Source organism: Arvicola amphibius, chromosome 3 (assembly GCF_903992535.2).
Source record: "Arvicola amphibius chromosome 3, mArvAmp1.2, whole genome shotgun sequence".
Lineage (NCBI taxonomy): Eukaryota > Metazoa > Chordata > Mammalia > Rodentia > Cricetidae > Arvicola > Arvicola amphibius.
In genome coordinates, this window is record NC_052049.1 from 172,182,494 (window position 1) to 172,202,967 (window position 20,474).

Here is a 20,474-nt window from a genome sequence, read left to right on the forward strand (position 1 = left end):
AAGGAAATAGGATGGCAGTGAAGCCAGAGATGTAACTGGGCAAGGAGGAATGGATGTGGGATGGGGAATGGGAACAGACGGTGGTGAGAATACCTGGCCCCTGGAGGCAGATTTCTCCTCAAACACATCCCAGAGTGACTGCAAGAACTGGGCGTTCAGATGAGTTGGGCCACGGACGGTGACTTGCAGCAAGTTGTCAAACACTGCTTTCTGGTAGATTTGGAACTTGGCTGGGAACTCTTGGTTACTGTTCACCGTAAAGGCCAGGCTCACCTGTGCCTCTGCGCCTGCTCCACAGCTCACCCCTCTGATGGAGGTGATGTCCGCTAAGATGTTTGGGAGGTATGATTCTAAGCGGGGATGACCCTGGAACAAAGGCTGGCCCTGGAGGTGACTGGAAAGGTCGAACCCAATCACTACATCCACAAAGCAATCTGGTGACCAAAGAAACAAAGCCATGTTAATTAGTAAACAGGCATAAGGGTGGGAGGGAGCATCGGAGAAGGGATTCTGTTATGCTATACAGTTGGACTCTTGGGGGGTCTAGTACCCAGAGTATGTTCCAAAACAAAGGTACTGGCTACTCTACCAATATAGAACACATGTCCTCCTTCCGTCCCGTTTCAAACGCAATAAGTTCCAGTAGTTATTTGTGGTTCAAACCATGGTTCAGGTTCATTGCTAACAGCTTTATATGTGGGGGTGAATTCTCCTGCCTTTAATGATGACATATTCTGATTCGTAGGATCATAACATGTTACAAACTTTGAACTGTCCTGGGGATTTTTCCATGCCTAGCAGTCACAAACGCAAAGTTCTGCAAAGGTTAGGTGGATAATACAGAGACGTTAAAAATGGCTAGGGAGTGAAGACAGTTATCTGGAGAGCAGCCTGAACCTCATGTCTGTTCACAGCCAGCAACAGCTGAGAGCAGCCAAGCGGCAAATGAGGCCCCAAGTTGTTAAATCCCGTTTTGAAAGTAAAGCCTGAAATCTATATTTTTAATGCAAAGTCTCCAGCTTGTAAGCGCTGTCAACTAATTTAACACGTTCCCCCAGCTAGACAGAATGAGCAAGTTGCATGTTGGATCCCCTCTGATCCTTGCCAGTTGTCCCTTTTTAGACTAAGGGACTGTGACTCGTGAATATTGTGGCACTGTTCCAGAGTTGGAACTCTGGCTTTCTAATTCCAGAGCCAGGGCCCTCCCTTCCTCTGCCACTTCCCTCCACACAAGTACCCAAACAGGACAGGAAAGATCTGGAGCCCTTAGAGAGACTGATTCATGCTGTATGAGGGGGAAGCAGGCTTGGGCATCATAGCTCTGAGGATGGCAGTATGGGGGCGTTACTGCCCATGCACAAATTCCACACAGTGAGGAACTCATGCTGCCATGTGGCTTCCCTAAGTCCCAGCCCCAAATGCACAGAACCTGAGTCCCCTGTGGCTACTGCCATCTCTGCTGATCAGTGGCATCCATATTGGATGGATCACTGTTTTGTTGACCTCACACCCTGCCAAGCTGATTCCTCTACTATATCCAAGAGGTCTTTGCAGCCATTTGTGTTTGTGGACTGGATAATCTGTAAAGACAACTGAAATTTTTACTATGTTATGATCATATAGATGTTATTCTTCAAAACAAAATAGGGCCGGACAAATGGCTCAGGAATTAAGAGCACTTGTTGCTCTTGTAAGGGACCCAAGTCAGCTTCCAGTACCCACAGTAGGAAACTCACAACCATTTGTAATTTCAGTTTCCGGGGATCTGACACCCTCTTTTGACGTCTGTGGGCACTGTACCCACATGGTGCACACACATACATGTGGACAAGTTCCAGAGGAGTTGATACCCTTTTCTAGCTTCTAAAGCCACTGCAGGCATGTCCACAGACATGCATGCAAAAAAAGCCCACCAATATACAAAATGAAAAAATAATAAAAACATAAAAATTTTAAAGAAAACATCTGCTGTATACACACACATAAAAGTATACACATACCATATACACATATACACATACACACCACATATACACTCAGTCCTCTACTAGTTTAGCAACGTTGAAACAAAATTTCAATAGTGAATGTTCATTTTCTTACATCCTACTGGATGAAGGACATTGTCCAGAGGACTTGTAACAATAGAAAACTGAGCTTCAGTACTGAGAGAAGTGTAAACTCTGGATGGTCGTGAGGGGACAGGGATCCCTACAGGACACAGCCCTACCCTACCCCCTCATGCTCTATACCCAATTCTGTCACTGAGGAAGGCTGGCTAATCACGAGCTTCCAGGGAGAAGCAGCAATTGATGTCTCATCTCATTACATACTACCCTAAATGGATTCCATAGGGTCTAGCCCATGAGACAGCCTCGGGAAATGGAGGCACAGGAAGCCACCATCAAATAACACCAGACACTCACTGGATTTCCCGCAGCTCCGGCAGATTTCGCGGACCATTCTTTTCTTCACATCCACATTCTTCAATTTATTAAAGTCTTGGAAAGTAATTATTTTTTCTGAGTTGCCTGTGATGGGCAGAAGTTGTTCCTTATAAACATCTCCAATGCCCAGAGCCAGGACACAGATGCCGAGGTCTTTCAGGGCTTTTACTGCATCTGCCACATCATAGCGGGGAGAGCCAGACGTGATGACAACCAAAGTCTGAGGAACACCAGCATTTCTCCTCCCACCGACAGAGGGATGAAACATGTCGCTCACATGCTTAAGAGCAAAGTCAATTCGTGGAAAGCCCTGGCTCTTGGCCACAGCTTGGATCCTAGACTTCCACTGAGTCTTGTTCAGGGAGCTCTCCAACTCAATGATTTCCTGATACCGGCTCCCGTATTGAGCCATCCCGATTTTCATTCTTTGAGACTGAATGTCAAAATTATCAATTAAGTCTGACAAGAAAGTTGTCATGGTAACAAACTCTGAATCAGACACCATGTCAGAGCCATCACAAAGGAAGATCACATCAGCTTCCTGAAGGTTACAGGCTGGAACAGAAAGGAAAATAAAGAATAAATTATTTTCCTCATGCATCATTCTAAATTGTTCTTTTACTGGGGTGCTTAAATTGCTTTGCTAAATACTTAAATTGTTATGCATTAGCAGCAAATTGAGATAAATTAACTGAAGAGAGGCACACTGATTGAACCTCAAAGAGAAGGAAAAAACAGCGGGAAAGGGTAAGATAATAGACATTTTTTTCAAAGTGTAATTATATTTGCCTGAGTTATTGGAAAAGATCTTGCAAGCTGTTCAGAAAGGAAGTAGGTAATTTGGATAGATTGAGTATTCTCATGAAGAGATATTTTACAAGCCTGGAAGTCTCTTCAATGTCTGCAGACAGGAACAGTCTAGGTAGCAACTGCACTGTGTTTAATTTAAACTCCTATTGTTAACTGATGTTGCCAGATTACACATGTATCTAGCAGTATCATTTCCAAAAGCTTTGGGCATGCAATAACACAGTAAACAGTCCCAACCAGCTTATGACACATTATTCTAATTTTGTAAGTGTAGAAATGGAATTCTGGTAAAAGAGCACATAGTTACTATGGAGAAAGGGGTGTATCTGGACTTGTAGAAACTCAAATATACTCCTTTTTCTCTACTGTAGTTTTTTATGTCATGGCCTCAATATTAGAAGTGTATGGGACAAGTGTGTATTCTTTAGAAATAGAGCACGGGACATCTCCCTGAAGTTCAATGTGAAATATTGCAGAGCCAAGGGGTAACTTTCCCCAAGTTATAGCCAGACTCCCTGGTTCAGGTAGGAATAGCAAAAAGGAAATCACAAATGGTAAGCACTGGCTGCCCAATGTCACACAATTCTTTGAAAAGCAGAGGGGCAGACACAGAGTTGAGCTGCCCAGACCAGCCTTCAAGGAAGATAGAGCTTCCTCTGTCAGTGGAGGCTCCAGCTCCCAGCTCCTTCAGGGTCTGCCTCCTTACAATGATGCCTTGCCAATGACATGCCTGTCCCCAGGCAGTCGGCATTCCCTTCTCACCCCATCCTGGCCATCTTGGTGGGATGTTGGAAAACTCTCCTGGAAAGTGCTTGTTCTGGAGCATCTAGTTTCAAAGCGTCATTGGATACGCCTTACTGTCTGACTTCTGCCTACCCTGCCTTCCTTTTTATTTCTCAAGTGTGGCTCCTTAATCAACACCGTGCATCCCAAACTCCATCTCAGCATCCACTTCCAAAAGGTACCATGGGAGATAAGAGTAAAGTAGCATCCTTACTCCTAAGACAAGGGCAGTCTTAGAGATATGCTAGATTTGGCAGGAATACAATAATGAGCCCAGGGAACTCGGTCTTTTGATTGATAAAGATGAGGAAACACAAAAATAAGCACTAAGTGCTAATACCATGAGAAACAGAGGTTCCGGAGTAGGAGGACATGGAGCAAACAAAAGTTTAAACTTGTGAGATGTTTGAAATGCAGGCAAGTAAGTGACGGGCCGAGTATTTGCAATGTATAGAACAACGTGCACCAAGATGTGGAAAAATTTCAGGATATTAAGGAAGAAATGAAAAGGGCAGAGGCAATAGATGAGATGGAAGAAGTGCATAACCTTTGGATAGAGTTCAAAAGCTTCCAAAATACTGTGCACAGTGGTGTGATATCATCCAGTATGGGTAAAACGGTTGAGAGTGACCTGCATGGCAACTGGACAGATGGTGGGGGAAGGGGTGGTATGCACACCTGAGCGCACACACATGAATATGTACACGTGTGTATCACACACTGCAAAACTCAGATACCATCATGGAATGGGGGTGGAAAGATTTTTAAGAGCCAGAGGTTGAAGAGGGCCCATATAAAGCAGTGTCTTAGAGACATGAGAGGACCACCATATTCATGAACTCACGGTAGCCATGACTGTATGAGTCTTGCATAAGATCAATTAGGCAACATTCTGTTGTGGAGGTTGGAGGGAATCACAAGCCCCCACACTTAACTGGGGGACTATTCGCAGTAGATGGCTTCTTGGGGTGAGGGAGTCAGTTTCCTTTAAGGATGTAGCCCCAGGAGTTGGTCCCACATCCATAAGTATGTGGGCAACCCAAATGTGAAGACGTGAAGCTGGGGTGTGGATGTGGGGGGTGGGGGTCTGGGAGGAGTTAGTTGATGTGAATATGACCAAAACACCTAATAATGCAATTCTCAAAGAATAAACTATTAGATAAGTAACGGTGGTAGCGGCTTACTCTCTTGTGAACTGTTGCACAGAGTTTCTTGCAGAGGCATGTAAATGTCTCTCAGTTTGTCGAAACTGTCTACATGGATAGTGTTTTCCTTCTTCCCTGCCATGGCCTGCAGTTCATCTTGGTTGGCATCTCCTACACCAACTGCAAAGATGGTGATGCCTTTGTCCCTTAGTCCCCATGCTGTGGCATTGAGTTTATTTCGGTCATGGGACTCGCCATCCGTGATGACAATCATCAGCTGCCTCACGTTCTGCTTCAGGCGGCTGCCATGCTCTTCTGTGAACAGGATGTTTGCATGCTGGAGAGCCTTGGCAGTGTAGGTTCCCCCTCCGGTGTCCCTGCGTCGTCTCAGGTGCTCAATGATGTCTGATTTGCTTGAGTATGTGTTAAGATAGAAAAGAATCTCAGGATCGTTGGAGTATCTGAGAGCTCCAAACTGGACTCGGTCCCTGCCAACATCTGCCTTCTTCACCAAGTGGATGGTGAGGTTAATCATGCTTTCTTGTTGTTGTGAATTTATGCTGCCTGAATGGTCCAGGACAAACACGATGTCTAAGAGTTCAATCCTCTTGCAATCTGAAAAAGTAAGCAACAGGCAGTCACGAACTCCATCATGCATTCTACACACAAGAGGGAAAGCAGTCGACCTTTCTCATGAGTGATCTAGGTACATGACACTCCCACCCCATCCGTGTCCCTCACTTAGTATCCTACCATTTTGTACGTGTGTGTGTGTTCATATGTGTGCATATATATGTGCACATGTATGCGCATATGGAAGGCAACATTCAACCACAGATTTCATTCCTCAGAACATCATCTCCCTTGGTTTTTGAAACAAGATCTCTCACTGGCCTGGAGCCCACCAAGTGTGTGAGGTTGGCTGGCTCTGCCTGTCCCCACCCCCTTTGCACTGGGATTGCAGGCACGTGGCAAAATCTGGCTTTTTCAAATGGGTGCTGGAGATCAAACTCTGATCTTCATGATTTTGTGGCAAGCACTTAGCTAATTGAGCATTTTCATTTGGCTCTTCAAGGTAGGTGTTGTTGAGAAAGAAACCAAGCTCATTCAAGGGTAAGCTGCCAGAGCAGGATTCTGAGGCCATGTGTACCCTTCCTAAGGGGCCTTAGGCCTGGCGGTCCTTGCGCCACACCACTCTGTTCTGCTGTGTCTCGGGCCCCACGGCACCTTTGCTAACCAACTTTCAGCAGAAAAGCAACGTCAGAAACCAGTTCAAGGACAGCAGACAGCAAGACATGCTAGCGCTTGCAGAATGGACTGCTATCTAGAAGAGTACGGGAGCTCATTGTGTAGGTTGGGAGTTGCTTGCCACTCTCTCTGGCTCCAGCTGTCTTCTGTGCCCCCAGTTCCCAAACCTTCCCATGTGCATTATGGAATTCCCCACCTATGTGCACTCCATCCTGACCTCCAGAATCCAAACTCAGTAAAGGAATAGACACAGGTAGGGAAGAGTGGAAGCTCTCATTTCCTCTTCCCTGGTCTAAAGTCCTTTTCCATTTTCAAAGCCAATAGACCATTCTGGTGGTCTGAAAGTCTAGACTCTAGTGATCTTTCTTTTCCTTTCCTTCATGACCTAGGCCTTCCACAGTTCCCTTTCTCCTTCATGGTCCACCAGCCTGTTTTACCTCCAGTCTTTATTTCCGCTAGTGATGTTCTCAAGTTTTCAAGCCCCAGACACCATAGATAAGCTCAGGCTATCCCCGAGAAAGCTTGGGCCAAAGGTTTCACTGAGACCTGGTGACTGGGCATAACTTGAAAAACATTTATGAGTTTGTTACTCCATGAGACAGCCAAAGTTTAGCCCTCTGCTCTAGACAGGGCTCTGCCCATGCTAGTATTTATCAAAAGGAAGATTCTAACATTGAAGGTCTGACTCTTTAGTATACCTCAACACTATTGAGACTAGAAAGCATCGCCACCGTAGAGGAAGAAAAGACTCCAGTCAGGTTGCTAACGGAAAGCACCTAAAACTCATTTGCAATGAGGTTTTCATTTGTTAGCTTTCTAAAAATCTAAACACATGATTTCAAAGAATGAGACCAGTGACTGTTTCTATGCTGCCAGGAGAACACACACACACACTGAGACCAGTAACTGTTTCTATGCTGCCAGGAGAACACACAACACACTAACTGAAACCAGTGACTGTTTCTATGCTGCCAGGAGAACACACAGCACACTAAGTGAAGCTTCCATTTACCCTTTTAGCTGTTTCCAAATGGATAACAGTGTGTGACAGATTTCAAGGTGTGCGTCTTCAGCCCTTGTGCAGATTGATAGCAAGTTCTAGACTGAACTTGATAGGAGATATATATATATATATATATATATATATATATATATATATATATATATATGTATGTATATATTGGCTCCAACTGAAGATTGCTCAATACTTTTAGAAAAGAATTCTGAGTTATGAGATAGAAGTGGGAGCCACAAGCAACCAGGTAGAAAGTCACAGAACAAAAATTCCCAAGTGATAGTGCATGAGTGGATGAATGCCTGGTTACCAGAAGTTAAGAAGAAGAAAAAATATCAATTCTGAAAAATGGACTGTGTATTTAAATAGGAGCAATGTTTTGGTAGATCAGGGTTGTTTGGGAACCATTTAATATGGTTAAAAGGCAGATTCATTTATGCTTCTTATTACTTTCTGCCCAACAATGGCTACACATAGCCATGAAACAGTCCTTTAACCAATCATTTGAGAGGCAGCTACTCTTCCTTCTTCCCACTTCGGGTCAGCCCACTACTAAATCAGTTCTCTCTCTCTCTCTCTCTCCTCCCTCCCTCCTACACCTTCCTCCCTCTCACCTTCCCTCCATAAATTTCTCCCTAAACTGATTTTTAAAATCATTTAATATTAAAAACTGACAATGTAAAAGTCCAGGTTTGTAAGGATTAAAGCCGGAAGTAGTGCAATATTTGGAGACCTTATCAGAATAGATTTGAATTCACTGAAAGCAAGATTAATTCGTACCAAACTAGCTACAGAATTGTTCCTCGGCTGTTGTGTGAGTTTGAATATGACTAACATAGATAAGAACTTAGGGATCCACTGGAGTCTTGAAGGGGGGCAGAGACACTTACCATGCAGAGCACACACGCGGAAGATGAGTTTACTCTCTATCGCCTTCAGATGGTCAAAGTTCTCAACATGAAAGACCAGGCTGCCATCCCCACTGATTTCCTCCAGCTGAGCCCTATTGGCACCATACACACCCACAGAAAAGATGGTCACACTTTTGTTCCTGAGAGCCATCGCAGGACCCCCTACTTCATCTTGGGCTTGTCCATCTGTGAGGAGGATGAGAAACTTTCTGACCCCGGGACGGCCCCCCTTGGGAAGGTCAAAGTATTCATTCACAAAGGTGAGTGCGCTTCCCGTCAACGTGTTTCTGTTGATAGGCGACATCCTGTCTATGGCAGTATAAATTTCTTTGTGTGTGAAGAATGTATTCAGCTGGAATTCTTCCTTATTGTAATCGCTGAACTGAACAACGCCAACTTGCGTTTTGTTGGCACCAATCTGGATCTTCCCCACCAGGTTTTTCATAAAGGTTTTCATTGTCTCAAAATTTACATCCCCTATGCTTCCAGAACTGTCCACCAAAAACATGATATCAGACTTCATGTCTTCACATCCTGTGTGGTAGAAAAAGGCCAGAAATTGGTGTGCTTCTCAGGGTACATGGAAACAGTTAGTAATCATAAATGAATTTATGAGAAAAATTCAAAATCAACTCAGGGAATTGCTGCTATGTTTGGAATTTTTATTTGCAACTTTGGGAGAAGAAGCCCACTGACAAGAGCCTGCAGGCCACAGAAATTCACTGAGGATGATCCAAGAAATTTACAAAAGGCAATGACACTTCTGAAGCTTAGGTTCAGTCCTGCACACACACGATCACTCATTCACCGTTCTTGCATCATTCATACACGATTTCATTTATCCAGCCATCCTCCGTCCATTCATCATGCTTCTGTGCATAACTTTTAAGTGTATATAAACACCAAGACTCAAGATAAGCATTAGAGATACAACTAACCAGAGCCAAAGTGACCAAGTCTCAACATTTATGGGGCTAATATTTCAGGATTTAAATATAGTCTTGAAAAACATAATTCTAAGTAATCTTAAAGCAGCATTGCTTTCTGGGATAATTTTAAATGGCTTGATAAGTAAGTCATTTAATACATAGAAATTGTAGAGAAAAGCTTTTAGTGGTGATAATACATGCGTTAGTACACACATGTATCAATTCATCAGGGACTATTTCTTTACTTACACATAAAACTGTAGATGGCCCTTATTGGAATAGGGTATACATACATATACATACACATATACATATAGGCATGTATACATATATATATAAGACCAACTTCTATAAACTATTGAAAACAGATGTTATTGGGACTGCAGAGATGGCTCAGTGGTTTAGAGTACTTGTTCTTGAAGAGGACCCAGGCTCAATTCCCAGCACCCACACAGTAGCTCACAATCATTCATAACTTCAGCCCCATTGATTCTGACGCCCTCTTCTGACCTCTGTAGGCACTACACCCACATGGTACACACATATACATGCAGATAAAACACTCATACACATAAGATAAAAGTAGATAAAATCACTTAAAATTAAAAATATGAATATGGCCTTAACAAAGCCGCAAGGTACAGTGAAGTGTTGGTGCCACTTTGTATGACATATATAAAGGAATAGACATTTTATATACAGTTACCATTCACAGGGGCTAGGTGATAGGGACTGCTTCTAGTATGCTAATATGTTTCCCGTTCTTGCCTGTTAATCAAGTTCCATCCAGGCACATGGTTGCCCAGAAGAAAAATCTTGTCTCAGTCTTCCTTGCAACCAGACATGACCCCTTGGTTAAGTTTGAACCCATAGTTAAGCAGCAGTGCCCCAGCCTCTTCCGGGCCTGCCATCCAAACAGCTGAGCGCAGCAAGCTCCCTTCAGATGCCTCTCCACAGAGGGAGCTAACAAGCATTCAGCTCCTGCCTAGAGGAGGAAGCAGCTGCCTGTCGGCTAGACCTGAACTGCTCAGCCTGACCAGTACGTGAGAGAGAAATGAGCAATAAGGTTCGGTACCCCTGAGACTGGAGTGTTTATGTCAGAGTGCTTTAGTCCCCACGCAGACACACTGCCTTGTCCCTTCAGTACCTGCTCTGAGGCATATTACCACTCTCTGGCCTCTAGGCTTAGGCTTCTTAACATCCCACTCTGCCCTCTCTATTTAAGACTCATTTCCTTGTCAGTGACTGGATACCTGAACTAGAAAAGATGTGATTGCCACCTCACACCAGTCTGGAACCTTCTCCTCTAAGAAAGATCCAAGGCACACTCTATGTTATGCTTCCTAAAGCCCTTCTCTTTCCTTGGCATCAAGGAAACACTGGGGACCGGTCCTTCTCATCAGCAGGCTTATAGACTACAGCTGTATACGACAACTGGATTACTGTTAGCGACATGGGGGGAAGGAAGATGAAGTTCATTATATGGGATTCTGCCCTCGGTACACTCATTTGCTTGTTGGATTTAATCCCCAGTAGGTCAGAAAAGTTACACATACTTTGCATCTTTTTCTTTCCCCTCCAGTGAGAACCGCAGCTACCTTCTGCAACACCAAACTTTGGTTTTGTTTTGCTTTGCAGGGCTGGGGCTCATCCATTCTAGACAAGCGTTCTACCGTTGAGCTACCTTCCCATTCTCATGTGACTGTTATGCGCCCCTTTCTGAGTTTCATTTTGTTTTTCTTACCTTTTTCAGAGCAGATGCGGTGGACAATTTCATTTTTTATGTTCTTTAGGGAATCAAAATTCTGCCCAAAGTTGACCCTTTCATCGTTCCCGGCAATTTGTTGAAGTTGGGTCTTATTCGCCTCACCAATCCCAACTGCATGAATGGTGACATGTTCAGCCCTGAGTCTGTCGGCGGGTTCTAGAACACCGTCTTCTGACTTCCCATCAGTCAGTACGATGAGGTAACAGGGGATTTCATCTGCCCGCTCTGATTTTCCCTTCTTTATTATTGGCAGTATGAAATCCAAGGCTTTCCCAGTGAATGTGCGACCCTTGAGTTGCTTGATGTTAAAAATAGCCTTCTTCAAGGCTATGGCATCCATGTAGAGAGAGATGGGAAATTCCTCTTCATTCTTATGTGAATACTGCACGACTCCTACTCGGACTTTGTTGGGACCAATGGGAAACATGTCTATCACAGAGGACATAAATATCTGGATTTGCTCAAACTGTTTCTTAAGGATGCTGGACGAGCCGTCAATGAGGAAGTAGATATCTGCTTCCTTTGTATCCACACAGCCTAAAAACGAAACAGGCATAGAAAGTGGGAAGTAGGCATAGAGAGTGGGAAGTAGGTGTGTTCTCTGCCAATCAAAGAGCATCTTGAGGGAACTTTGTTCGAGGCTTTGTGTGGAGCATGAGTCTGTGCAGGGTCTAAAGAACAGGACCTGTGTGTCTATGTGGAGCCTGGACTCTTTCTGGGGACCTTTCTAACCATTTTAACCTCTGAAATGTGTCACCATCTTGGGAAAACACTGAAGCACAGCAAAGCATAGTGATTTATCTAAGACCACACCGCCAGTAAAGGAAGAGCAAGAACCAGATTTCCCAGGCCTCCAGGCTATAAGCAGAATCATCTGATGAGTTTTGACAAACACCTCTTTAGAGTCTATGTCTTAACGGCCTCCTGGGGGAAAGTATGGGATCAGAAACCATGTGTTCTGGGTGCTCTGGGTTTGGTTTGTTTATAGTCAGAATCTCTATGTCACCCAGCCTGGCCCTGAGCTCATGATCCTCCTGCCACTGCCTCCCAGGTTCAGGCAGGCACCCCGTACTCAGCTGTGACTACTTCTTCCCTGAGCAACTACTACAGCAAAGCCCAAATCAGAGCAGTGATTTTTATCATTTGTTTATAATTGTAAATTAGACATCAGCCTTAGCTCCCGCCTCCCTCTCTGGCCCTAGTCCCAGCAATTCTTCACTACACTCATTTGGTTTTAATCACATTGGGTTTTCGATTCTTTTTTTTTTAATATGTGCATGGGTGTTTTGTTTGCACATGTGCCCGTGCATCACATGTGTGTGGTCACATGTGTGTGGTGCCTGTGGAGACCAGAACCAGATTCTCTGGAACTGAAATTACAGGTGTTTTGAGCTCCCAGGTGGGTGCTGGGAATCAAACCTGGGTCCTCCGATGATCTTAATGGCTGAGCCATCTCTCAAGGCCCAGACTTTCTAGTCTTTAAATGTATCCTGGGACCTTTGCACTATTCCTTTTTCCTTGAAATATTTCTCACTGTAGATATACCAAGTCACATGCCAATTCAGAAAATAAGCCTTCACTTCCCTTCTAGCTGAGACATGTTAGCCATTCTCTATCCTATCGCTCTATTTTCTCCTATCACCTGTCTGTCTATTTATCTATCTAAATATCTAGATAGATAGATAGATAGATAGATAGATAGATAGATAGATAGATAGATAGATAGATAGATAGGTAGATAGATAGATAGATAGATAGATAGATAGATAGATAGATAGACAGACAGGTAGATAGACAGACAGACAAAGAGATATAGAAATAGATAAATAGATAGACAGATAGACAGATAGGTAGGTAGATAGATAGATAGATAGATAGATAGATAGATAGATAGATAGATAGATGATAAATAGATTGATCTTTCCTTCTTACCCTCCATCTCTATCTCTTGTTTTTTTCAAGACAGGGTTTCTCTGTGTATCCCTGGCTGTCCTGGAACTCATTATGTAGACCAGGCTGACCTCAAACTCAGAGATCCAGCTGCCTCTGCCTCCCAAGCGCTGGGATTAAAGGTGTGCGCCACCACACATGGCTCCATCACCATATTTTCATTGTAGCGTTTTCCAGAATTGATTTCTTCATGAGCATAACCTGTTTCCTACCACAGAAAATTGCTTTCAGACAGATCTAAGCCTGGCTTCTGTTTCATAGGCCTGTCACATCATAGAAATTTGACAATTATTTTAAACAAAATACCTCTCAATGCCCTGTTGCAGAATAGAATCCTTCTTTTACTATGTAAAGATGTGTGGCATTTGTTTATGCTGCATTCGTTTAACCATGTAAAGTGTTGCTGTTTCCCTTGCCTGCCTAAGACACCTGATGGATCTAATAAAAAACTAAATGGCCAATAGCTAGGCAGGGCTAGTGGACAGAGAGAGAAGGGGGCCAGATACCGAGCTGGGGGCAGCCAGATAGACATGGAGGAAGCAGAAAAGTATGAGAGCACAGCATGAAAGAAAGGTGAAAAGCCCCGAGGCAAAATGTAGATGAATAAAACAAATGAAGGGAAGTTAAAATAGCTAGGGAGCCAAGCCTGAGCTAAGGCTGAGCAATCAGAATTAATAATAAGTCTCCATGTCATGATTTGGGGGCTGGTGGTCTAAGAAAGTCTGCTATAATGCCCCTTCCTTTATTACATTGTTCTTTTCTTTTCTTCTTCTTTTTTGTCTCATGTTGCTGAAGCTAGCTCAGGACTATCTATGTAGCTGAGGATGACCCTGAACTCTTGATCCCCCTGCTCCACTTCCCAAGTGCTGGGATTATAGGTTCTTGCCACCATGCCCAGCTAATTTTAACTTTCTCAACAGGCAATCACTTCTCTTTGCAGTCATTCGTGAGAAACGGGTAGCACATGTTGACGCTGTCATATCCCATTATCTAGTTAAGTAGATAGGCCAATCTTTCAAACACAGGGCAACTTGGCCATTTTAGAATTCTCCCTACATTGGAAGTTTTGGGGCAACTGATGATTCCCGACACTGCTGTAGGCTTTGTGCAGACATTCCCTAAGAAATAAATGATACTGGAAATAAGTCAGATCCAGGGGGCTAACGCTATGAAGTCATTACTTAGAGCTCTGAGGCTGAGATCACAATCATCTGTAAAGCACAGAGTGATCTGCAAACCCGAAAAGCGAGCACCGTGAACTGATGCTTAATCTAATAAAGAAGTAAGCATTGGCCAGGAGGACGGAGGCAGTGGCCGGGGATGGTGAAGAGAGGAGGACGTGCATCACAGCACGTCGCAGCGATGACCTGGCCCACCCTGCACCTCTGCGCTCACACACTTAGCATCACTAGTCATCAGTCACTGCTGCTTGTCACACCAACTGAGAGCCCAGCCAGGACAGTGCTGGCTGCATCCGGCGAGGGCCCGCCTTTGATCCTCAGCACCCTCATTAAAGCCAGAAAACACGCAGAGTCCAGTGTTATCTGAGGGTAGGACGACAGCTTATTGTTCCTTCTTCACGTCTATCTACACTACAAAAATGTTTTCTGCATCATGTGTACGGCTTTATTCCATATTATTATTATTATTTTTTTTTTTTTGGTTTTTCGAGACAGGGTTTCTCTGCAGCTTCTTTAGAGCCTGTCTTGGAACTAGCTCTTGTAGACCAGGCTGGCCTCGAACTCACATATTCCATATTATTGAGGCACGGTGTGCGCATTATAAAATCAATCCATTGTAAGTATATTGTTCAATGGATTTTGGCATATTGATAGCTGTGCAACCGTTACCCCCAAGTTCAGCTTCTCGGCGTTTTCTCAACCCTTACAAGCCCCCGGACTAAATTTTGGTCAATGCCTGCTCCAGCCCTAACACTGGGCAGCTATGCCCGTTAGTCCATAATAACAAGAGCTTTCCAGACATACCAGTTTTATCGAGTTCTATTTGTTCAGCATAGGTAGAAACTTGGGTCCAGATTTCATTGTGGATCTTCTTCAGGAAGTTCCCACTGTATGATTCCAAGTTACTGTAGGATCTGTGTGTGGAAATGCTCTGCTTGGAAGGGTAGGACACTATGTCTTCCAACTGCGTGCTGTTGGCCCCTTGGATGCCCAGAGCAAACATAGTTACGCCATCCAAGCGAAGGTCCAGTGCAGCCTCGCGCACTGCATCATCCGATGGCCTGTGGGTGACCAGCACAGCAATCTGAGGGACGCCCTGTGCCTTCCTGCTGCCACCGGACTCTGAGAAACCTTCTCTCCTCATCTTCTCGATGGCGGCCCCCACATTCGACCCCCCAGCCCGGAGGGAGAGTTTCTGAATTTGCTGCTGGAATTCAGACTGGTTGGCACTTGACTTCAGGGACGCAATAGTCTGAACCCTGTCGCTATAGCTCATCAGCCCAAGCCTCATGCACTTGTCCTTCACGTCCACAGAGCTGGTGACATTCTCCAGGAAGCTCTGAAGGTCCCTCAGATTCTGTGTGGTCCCCACTGACTCGTCCACCAAGAATATGATGTCAGCCAGGGAGTCTCTCTGGCAGGATATGGGAACAGGAACTGTGGAGACAGAAAAGTTGTAAGGTTAGAAGCCACTGGCCTAGAGAGAAGGGTACTTCAAGGATTGCTAAGGCACTAAGGGAAATGGAGTTACCACAGACCCAGTTAGAACTGCTTCCTCTTAGCAAGGCCATTGAATTCAGAGGCTTTGTACATACTCTTTCTTCTATACTTAGCAATTTTCCTGCCACATGCTACAGCCACCGCAACCGCTGCCATCTCTGGCAACGTCTTCATTGCCAGTATACTTCCTACCACCAGTGTGACAACAGCCACCAGTGCAACCATCATCACTACCAGCACATGAAGCTCAACCCCATTACCACCACCAATATGACCACCTCCACCATGTCCCCACACCCACCTTTTACCAGCAATGTGACCATCACGGCTGCCACTACCTTCGTCGCTACTACGCTCACATTCTGACATGTGGGGGTGAACTGGCTGATGTATTTCTGACCTCAACAAGCTCATACTCCGTGGTGGCCAAATTATTTTCTTCCAAGTGGTGACAGTTGCTACAACGTAAACTAAGCAGGTGGCTTGGCTGCCTCTGCTGCTGGCGGGGTCAGGGGAGACTCTGACCTATGTGAGGTGAGATGTGAAGTCAGGGTAGGCCTCTCTGAAAGGATCACACTGGAGGAAATGTAGGATTCAATGGTAGGAAATCCAGAAGAAAGAGAAACTGTAGTAGAGTAGCAAAAGGTGGAGACAAGCAAGAAGTACTTAGTGGCTCAAGTCACTGGGAGAAGGGAACAATGGTGATCAGGTCAGAGGGAAGCAGGTCCAGGTCGCCTGAAAGTCACATGACCTGTTCCAAATTTCTTAAGCATCACTCCAGGAAAATAATGAATTCAAGGTTACAACAAGCAACTTCCCTGGCCCAGGAAGGAAATGCTGGTTCTAAACAGGATAACAACAGACAAAGGAGCAAAGAGATTAGTTCTGATACATGATTAGGTATAGCAGAAGACTTCATGATTGGATACAAAAGAAGAAACGGGAAACTCCTGGACTCAGGGTTTGCACATCTGAATGGGTGGTGGCAGTGTGTCCTTCTGAGACAGAGTGGGAATGAGTTACAGGTAAGATTCAAGAGTTCCATCTCAGACATGCTAGATTTTACATACCATTGGGCATCCAAGAAGAGATGTCATGTGTGCAGTTGTTTGGAAGAATCTGGAGTCTAAGGCAAAGCAGACCATGTTCGCAGCTAACAACTACTCCAAACATGGGTGACTGAATTGTGTTTGTGCAGAGTGCAGTCAAGAGACAAGCTTAATCTTGCCAAGAGCTACCCCTTAGCTTCTCTGACCCCAGAAGACAGAAAACATGTCTCACTTATGGCTAGCCCTCCAGTGTCGGGCACCTGGTGTGAGAACAAGGCTATTTGTAGAGAATTAATTAAAACTAATTCTCCTAAGCCTCACTCCGAATCCCACCTCTGGCTAAGTCAAACTCCCAGCATGATCTCCTCAAGCCAGCATTTATTTGCCATCAGCTGTTACTATCAATAGCAATAAACAGTTTCACAGGTCATTTTACCATTGTTAGAAGACAGATGCCATTCTCCTCCCTGTGCAAGGAAGGGAACGGAAGCTCTCAAGTTAAGAAAACCACCCAAGGTCCTAAGCAGCCCAGCCATACTCCAAACTCAGACTTCACTGATGATAGCCCTTGCTTTAACTTCTGAAGGGAAGGATGGGATCCTTCCAGGCAGTACCCTGTCTTGTACTACAAGGAGTAAGAGAAATGTGATCAGTACATGGAGCCCCCTAAAAGGTGACAAAGCTCCATTGTCCCTGAGAGACCAGACTAAAAGTCAGAGAGTAGCTGGGGAAGTCCACTTAGCTGAGGATTCTGGTACCATACTCCGGAGACTTGACCAGGCTTCTCACCAGGGCAGCATCCTTGTTACATACCTGCCTAGAGCTGATTGGCCCATTTGCTTCATCACCGGGACTGCATGTGCAGCCTCCTATTTTTCTTGTTTCTTACTGATGCTTTCAAGGACCATCTCTTCAGTGATAATAGACTCAAGGGCATTCTGCTTTGAAATTGTCATAGAAAACTCACCTGAGACACAAGTATAGCACCCTTCAATAAGAAGGTGAGAGCTAGTGGCGTTCCATCTTTGGGCCGAGGGAATCAATAATAAAGGTAAAAGAAGAGAAGGTCTTTGTGTGTGCACGTGTGCGTGTGCGTGTGCATGTGTGTGTGTGTGTGAAATATTAGGGTTTCCCAGGAGCTAAAGAAAAGGCAGAGCAGGCACCTGCTAAGTGGAGGCCAGAAGGTAACAGAGATGGCTTCTGGAATGGAAATCAGAACTCGCCAAAGGACATGCTGCATGGCCGGGGTCACCACCCTACCCTAAGGTCACACTTGACAGCTGGGGTAAATGCTGATCCTGAGTAGCCCCCAGTGCAGTAGATATCAGCACAGATGGGGGGGGGTCTAAGAGGAAGGAACAGTCTCATAAGTTTAGGGGTTCTCAGAAGAATAAATGGGAGAATTTCACATAGGAGGGGTATCAGCTGAGGTCTTGATTTCTGTAAGTGAGGGAGATACTGAGTCAGTTCAATTTGACCTGCTTCCAGGTGGCTCTCACTCATACCCATAAGCCTTTGATAAACTTCCCCGGTATTTCTTCACTTTAAAGGTATATCCTCCTGGGAGAGACACGTCTTTATATACTATTAAGTAATAGCAGCACTTCAGAGTCTCCTAAAAGCGCTACTGATGCACTGCAGAAACACATCCTAATGTTAAAAACATGAAATATGAGATATTTAGTCCTAAATGTGAAAGCTTTCACTGTAAAATGACTGGCAACATGGCTGGAGGGGTAGCAAGTGCCTTTTGTCTGGAGCAGGCGCTGGTATGCTCATTAGAGACATCCTCAAAAGAAATGGTACAGGAAGGGCTAAGCCACTAGGCAGACACAAGCCCGAGACTGCAGCCCACCACACTCCTGACCAGTAGGGTCACCCCTGTGCTGCGTGTGTGGCACGATGCATGAACATGTGGCGACAAGCCCTTTGTTCCTCGGTCCTCACTCCCATTGCGTGGGATATGCTAGTCTTGATGTGGTCCTTGACTGGCACTTATTAAATACTGCCCATCAGGCTCCATCGCCAGAAATATGAAGGAAAAGGAACCATCCAGAAGGGTTTCTGTTGCCTATGACAGTCAGACTTTCATCTATTCATAGTAAGAAACAGAACACCAGCTCACTCGCTTAGGTTCAAAAGATACAGAAATTAACATAAGCTGCCCATTCTGCCCTTGTGACACTCCCCGGTCATGCTTATAGGACGGGGACAAACAGAGATGGAAAATTATGGGAAATGTTGCTGCCATAAGATGTGCCCAAGGAATGCCGGGACCTAAACTGAAAGCATCCCAAGAGAGGTGAATGTGGGGTTGAGATTTCAATGATGGAGCTGTTCTGCCGAAAGGCAAAGGAAAACAACAGGACTGGTATTGGAGATATGGCACAGACAGAGGCAGAGGAAAGGCAGATGTATGGAAATTCCCAGCAGCTCAATACAGCTAGTCGTGAATACCAGGCGAGAGCTGCCATGGGTAAGGGTGGGTAGGTACCGTGCCCATGAGGATTGGGTTCCTCTTCAAGGGTTTCCTACCTGTCTTTCCAGCATCAGTTGCTGCTGTGCTTAGGGTTGCAGGTGTAATTGGGGCTGGCGGCGTGATCAGGGCCACAGCCGTTCCTTCCCTGTACTTAGTTACGTCCTTGATGATCTGTGTCATGTTTGCGGCAAACGCACTGAGGTCTCTGACCGTCCTGAGGTTGAAATGGAACTGGGATGTGGCCATAGCCTTCAGGTTTTCCTCAGAAGCCTTCTGCACCCCCACCGAGATGATCTTCACCCCATCTTCCCTCAGGGCCTCCGAAGCCTCTTCCACATCATCCTCAGACTCGGATGAAGCCAGCACCACCAGGATCGGGGGGAACAGTTTCTTGTCTCTTCCATTTGTGGGGGCAGAGAAATAGGTCCTGTGAGCCTCTTGCAGGGCGTTCCCTATCTTCAGGGACCCACCGATGAACTGGAAGTTCTTCTTCAGGTGGTTCAGCATGGGGTTCCTGTTCTTGAAGGAGCCCAGCTGGAACTCGTTGTGGAGAGCATCGCTGTACTGGGCCAGGGCCACACGGTACTTGTCGGCCTCTATGGGGAGGCTGCTGATCAGCTTGCTGAGGAAAGTTCTCACAAATGGGAAGGACTTACTCCCCAGGTCATCAGAGCTGTCCACCAGAAACACCACATCTGCATACTCGGGGCCCGGTCCTGCGCAATAAAGACAGCAAGCACAGTTTTATTGCCACCATCACAGTTTAGACCTCACTATTCACTTGGGACCATGGCCTTGTGGCTTTCTTTATCACAATTCCAAAGATGGTTTTTCCCTGGAAGTCAACCAGAAGAAACCACTTGTTTTCCTGACACATTTACATTAGTAAAGCTAGCCAACCTATTCTTCTTTCTCAAATCTACTTCTGAAAGCAACTGACATTCTTTTTATTTCTGGAGCCCCAAATTATGATATTGTACTACAAAACTGATAACATGGTAGCACCTCAGACGTTCCCAATATGGTCTGAGGATTAATAACTATTTTTGGAAACAGCAGAGAATAAGCAGTTGCCTGGGGCTGGAGAATTTAGGAGCAGAGTGAAGGAAGATTTTAGGTGCAAGGAATCTTCTGAGGACAACAGAACAAGAGAATGGGGGTCACCAGTGTGTCACCAGTGGTGTGTCACCAGTGTGTCACCAGTGGGTCACCAGTGGGTCACCAGTGTGTCACCAGTGGGTCACCAGTGTGTCACCAGTGGG

The 20,474-nt window shown here is 45.2% G+C and overlaps 1 protein-coding gene across 1 annotated transcript in view; it reads right to left on the bottom strand.

The window, feature by feature from the left end:
* The window catches only part of Col6a5 (collagen type VI alpha 5 chain), a 98,432-nt gene that overhangs the window by 76,222 nt on the left and 1,736 nt on the right, over window positions 1–20,474 (bottom strand). The window contains exons 2-8 of the mRNA XM_038322736.1: window positions 19,269–19,928; window positions 14,989–15,621; window positions 11,030–11,590; window positions 8,336–8,890; window positions 5,222–5,797; window positions 2,424–2,999; window positions 94–434 (exon numbers count right to left, since the gene is read on the bottom strand). Of these exons, the coding sequence (XP_038178664.1) occupies window positions 94–434; window positions 2,424–2,999; window positions 5,222–5,797; window positions 8,336–8,890; window positions 11,030–11,590; window positions 14,989–15,621; window positions 19,269–19,928 (3,902 nt within the window). The remainder of the gene's footprint in view (window positions 1–93; window positions 435–2,423; window positions 3,000–5,221; window positions 5,798–8,335; window positions 8,891–11,029; window positions 11,591–14,988; window positions 15,622–19,268; window positions 19,929–20,474) is intronic.